We start from the raw sequence: 5,152 nt of genomic DNA, 5'->3' as shown, positions 1-5,152 counted from the left end.
GCTCGCAGGCTCTAGAGTGCAGGCTCAGTAGTTGTGGCGCACGGGCTTAGTTGCTCCGCGGCATGTGGGATCTTCCCGGACCAGGGCTCGAACCCGTGTCCCCTGCATTGGTAGGTGGATTCTTAATCACTGCGCCACCTGGGAAGCCCCCCAGTTCATTTTTTAAAATTTGCTTAATGTTTTAAAGAAAAGCCTCTCTGAGTCGTTACTGGCCCTTCTTCATCACTGGTGCCTGGCACAGACTGCTCAGCGATGCAAGAGGGAGGACAGGATGAGGGGAGAGGGCGCCATCTCCCAACGTTCAGGGTCGCACATCCCTGCGTTCAGGGAATGCATTTGTGCGGCATTAGTAATATCTGTTTAGACTCAGGTTTCTGGTATGTAACCTTTTCCTTGTCCTTTTCCCTCACCTGAAGAAGTACAGGCTAAAATCTTTACACCCTCCTGATTGTTAAGGCTGAAAAAAAATCACTTAGAAAAATGCTTAGGTAGTGTAATAGCACAATAGTTCTGTTCCTATTGGCGAGTGAAAGATGAACCCTGTACCTGGGTAAGGTTGCATCCTCTGTTGGATTGTAGCTCCCCACACTGCTTTGAAGTGTTTTGTGAGCCCTACACAGAAATGGAATACCTGTAAAGCCCTATTTAGAAAGTGTAAGATCGATGGACAGAACCAAACAACGGTGCAATCTTCTTTTTCTCCTCCTTTGCTGTTCCTGAGCAAGTTACATCATCATCGTGGTCATCACCACCATTAATAGTGACACTTGTTAAGCACTTACTGTGTACCAGGCACTCCACGGGTAGTAACTTAGTCCTCACAACAGCCTTCTCAGTTAGGTATTATTGTTTTTCTCACTTTACAGATGTAGAAAAAAGAGGCTCTCCAAAACTATGAAACTTGACTAAGATGAAGTAGTTAGTAAATGAGGGAACGAATATTTGAATCCACCTGGGGTGTCTCTAGACTGCATGTTCTTGTCTACTCTCCTGGAATGCCCCCCACAGAAAGCTGATCTCTGATTCATTCAAAACCTGCACCCAAGAGAAGCTGTTTGCACTTGACACTGAGTACGTGTTGTTCTGGTTTATTAAGACGAAGGCAGCGTAGCCTTTGGGTGAGAGGCCTGTGTTTGGGATTTGGAAATCAGAGCTCCACCTCTGTCATACCATTATGCCCTGTGACCTTGAGAAAATAAGATGGATTAGTCCCTCCATCTGTGCATGCAGTATGACCGCTTTCTCTGTGCTCTCGGAACGATACTGTGAGAGCAATTTAATTACTCTAACTAAATGCCAGGAAATGGTTTTGTGGCTCTGGATCCCCTCTCCCCCTGCCCAGGAGTCATCCATTTCATTCCAGATGATTTCATTCATTTCATTTATAGAATAAAATAAATCTATTTTTATATACACGCACACACACACACACGGATCTCCAGAGTAAACCCATAGAAGATTTAAGAGCTATAATATGGGCACAGCACTGGATAGACAAAATTAAAGTTGGATTAGTCTCCGAATTGGGTGGACTCCACCTTGTCTGTCCCAAATTGTCCTCAACCTTGGCCACGATTTCCTTTCCGCATCCATCCACTCTTGGAGTTATTAGGGTATGTGCTCTGAAATAGACCTTTCATGGAGCTGGCTGGTTTCGGCCATGTCTGGAGGTTGCAGCTCTGGACCAGGAGGCACTGGGGCCAGCGCCTGGTGCCGCCTCAGGAGCAGGAGGACCGCAGGCTCCTGAGAGACAGAGCACCAGTGTTTTCTGTAGCCTGGCTTCAGTGCTTGTTTAGTCTGGCTTTTCCTCTGGGACTACATGAGAACCAGTCTCCTCTCCTAGAGGCCTTTGGGCAAAGCTTGGACAAAGCTGATAATAATTTAATGATAAATATTAAATAACACTTATTAATTGTCTGCTATTTTCCATCTAGTCTACTAAGCATTCTACATACGCTGTATAATTTAATCCTTTCAACAAATCTATCTGTTAGAGACTATTAGTCTCCTTTGAATAGATGAGGACCTTGGGATTTAGAGGTTAAGTAACATGACTTGGTCACACAGCTAGTAAGAGACAGTGACAGGATTTGAATCCAGGGTCGCTTTCTTTCTCTCTCTCTCTCTCTGAAGACCACCATCTTTACATATTTTACTCTCAGCCAGACTGAAACGAAACATAGGGGCAAAACCTTCATTGTGCTTTTCAATCCAAAATATTTTCCTAAGAGCCCGCTATGTACCACCCACTATTGAGTACTTGGGATTTAAAAAAAAAAAAAAAAAAGGACTCGGTTCTCAAGAGGCTTGTAGTCTAGAGCTGTGTTGCTATTGGTGTTTTGGGTCTGAATGATTCTCTGTTATGGGGCCGTGCTATGCGTTGCAGAATGTATAGCAGCATCCCTGGTCACTACTCACTAGATGCCAGTAGCACACACACCTCCACACCCGGTCATGACAATCCAAAATGTCTCCAGATGTTGCCAGAGGACAGACTCACCCCTGGTCAAGAGCACCTGGTCTAAGGGGAGAGCCCAGCATGGAAGTGAGATAGGAAGTCGGCGGCAGGCCGGTGTCCTTTGGATGAGCAATTCACTGCCTCCGAGGGGCCCTGCTGGGGGAGGTGGAGGGGTCCCTAATGATTCTACTTCTCTAGCCTCTACCTGAAACTCATTCGTTTGTTATTCCTGCTGAGTGGCCTTTAAGGAAAATTTGTCATTTCCCCCAAATCCCTCTCTCCCTCTGGCATACAGCTCAGCATTGCCTCACTCTTGTTTTGCATGAGCAGATTTGCCACGTTGCTCTGTCGCCAGACTTGCATAACAGCAAAAAGCTTTATGCAGCTTGGATGAATTGACAGAATTAAGCCAGCAGGCTGCAGAGTAATAATCCATCAGCTTAGGTGACATAAAAGGTCTCTATTAGTCCAGGAGAAAGGATAGCACATGCTGAAGGCCCTCTAATTCCATCGTGGTTTTTTGCCGGGGGATGTGTCTTTCTCCTACTCCATTGTAGAACACACAAGTAATGTTAAATATATGAGTCTGCGTTTTACAAGAGCAGTGTAATAAATGTAAGCACATTTTCTTTTTACAGATGAATGCGGTATAAGAGCAGGAGTTTTTCTCATCTTCTCTGGTGACATTTTTCCTTCCCACCTGTGATTCCCTCCTGCTACTCTGTTCCTTCACATCCTGTGTTTCTAGGAAAACAAAAGAAAGGCCAACAAATTCACTGCAACCTGTTGATAGCAAGTGGATTTTTCCCTAATTCAGAAACATCTGTTACTCTGAAGGGCTTCATGCATCTTATTGAAGGTAAAATTGAAAGGCCCTCTCCACAGAGTGGGTTTTACAAATAAAAAACATCCAGATACACCAAAAGCATCAGAACTAGAATGAGAGTCCTTTGGGAAAGGTGAAATATTTAGCAGCATCTAGCAAATGCCATGCCTAGAGTCAGTGCTCAGTTGTTATAGGTGGTTGGGTAGATCACACGGTTATTTAGGCAACTGCTTCATGCAGGATTGGCATATTTTTATTCTAGAGAATTCTTATTTGTTCTCTCTACTTTAAATGTGGCTAGAAGTTTTCCATTGGTTTGCCTATGAAATAGTGCAAAGTTAAGTTTACAAAGAATTACATCACCTCTTTATTGAAGGTAGCTGTCCTGTATCTGGGCAGAGGATAAAAGCTGTGTTCTTTATTGTATCTTCCACACTAGCCATTGAAAGCTAGAGACAAATTCTCTCTCGGGAGAATTAGTTTTTCTGTTTGTTATGGCTTTATGATACTGGCTAATATCAAATGGAAAGAAGTAAACTTTCCAAATTCATGAGTAGTGTTTTCCGTTTAAACTTTAATATCCAAAGCTGAATATATTCTGCCTTCATCACGGTCACTAGTAAATGAAATTGTCTTCACAGTTCTATCAAGGGAGCCAAACTATTAACAGCTCTCTTAAGGTAAATCCTGTTATTTTTCAAAAAGTTGAAATTAATTGTAGATGTAGACAAACTCAGAAATTTAATGCATGTTTGTTAAATGGGTTCACTTGTCTTTATTGTTATTAGCTGGTATTTAGTCTTAGTCATAAAATTTTCAAATTGAGAAGAGAAAATAGTAACAAATCATTAACCAGAGATTATGAGAATCAAATAATTTGAAAACTCATCCTGTGTAACTGCATTGAGAATTGCGTATTTTTCACCGATAAATGTGTTTCTCTCACAAATACATTGCAAATTGTTCCACTGTCTCTCTCGTGCTTTTTCTAGACCCTTTTGGGACGGGATGATGTTTTGTGAAGTGTGTTGTGTTACTTACCTCGTCCCTTCATTAGCACTGACACGCAAAAAAGTGGTTTAGGGAGTGGGTTTGACAGGGTTCTTCTAGATAACATTCACAAACTGCTGTCTGCAGCTGCATCTAATTTTTCTGCTGTCACCACCACAATCATAGTGTTATGTAAATACCGTATTTTTCTGGTGGGAATAAAGTTTCCTTGACGTCTATCTCAGAATTAAAGCTAAAGTATATGTACTGCATTAAATATAATATGCACATGGTACTTTCCTTGGTATTAAACACAAATCAAGGCCTCCTCTCCGATTTTACATAAGATGATTGACATCAACCTGACTGGGTTTGCGTTGACTTTTTAAATTGAAATGATGAAGGAACAAAGATGACAGTTAAAAAAAATTGTTTCTAATTGCTAATATTTAACTATTTTTGCCCTCTAAGAATGCTTTGGCATGGTTTCATTTTACTGCACCAGTCAGGAGACTTTGTTTACTTTTAAAAAGTATTAAAATTATAAAGTTAGTCTCTTACAAATAATATTTTGTGTAAAGATTTAAAAAGTTACTGGCATTATGTGTAGGTTTGATGTTTTTCTCATCTTTTCTTATGATTAAGCATAAAAATATATCAGTCCTTATTTTTAAATACGATTAATACCGTTTTCCTAAGTGTTACCCTTTCTTACTCAGATTAAGATAGGTTGGTGGAAGAGATCAGAGGAAACATTATTGAAACAAGCTATAATGAGTACCATAAATAGCAAACAAACGAAAGTCCTTTGGTCTTGGTGACCACCAGGGCTGCCTCCAAATGCAGAAATAATTTGGCATTTATTTTAAAATGAATTC

General features: G+C 41.1%; 1 protein-coding gene across 3 annotated transcripts in view; it reads left to right on the top strand.

The window, feature by feature from the left end:
* The window catches only part of STAT1 (signal transducer and activator of transcription 1), a 42,537-nt gene extending 38,282 nt beyond the window's left edge, over positions 1–4,255 (top strand). For all 3 annotated transcript variants that reach the window (XM_028480245.2, XM_007114600.4, XM_007114601.2), the window contains one exon: positions 3,097–4,255. In XM_028480245.2, coding sequence (XP_028336046.1) covers positions 3,097–3,111 — 15 coding nt within the window. In that variant the 3' untranslated portion in view covers positions 3,112–4,255. The remainder of the gene's footprint in view (positions 1–3,096) is intronic.
* The last annotated feature ends 897 nt before the right edge of the window (positions 4,256–5,152 follow it).

Source organism: Physeter macrocephalus, chromosome 2 (assembly GCF_002837175.3).
Source record: "Physeter macrocephalus isolate SW-GA chromosome 2, ASM283717v5, whole genome shotgun sequence".
Classification (NCBI taxonomy): domain Eukaryota; kingdom Metazoa; phylum Chordata; class Mammalia; order Artiodactyla; family Physeteridae; genus Physeter; species Physeter macrocephalus.
This window is presented reverse-complemented; position numbering and strand designations above follow the sequence as displayed.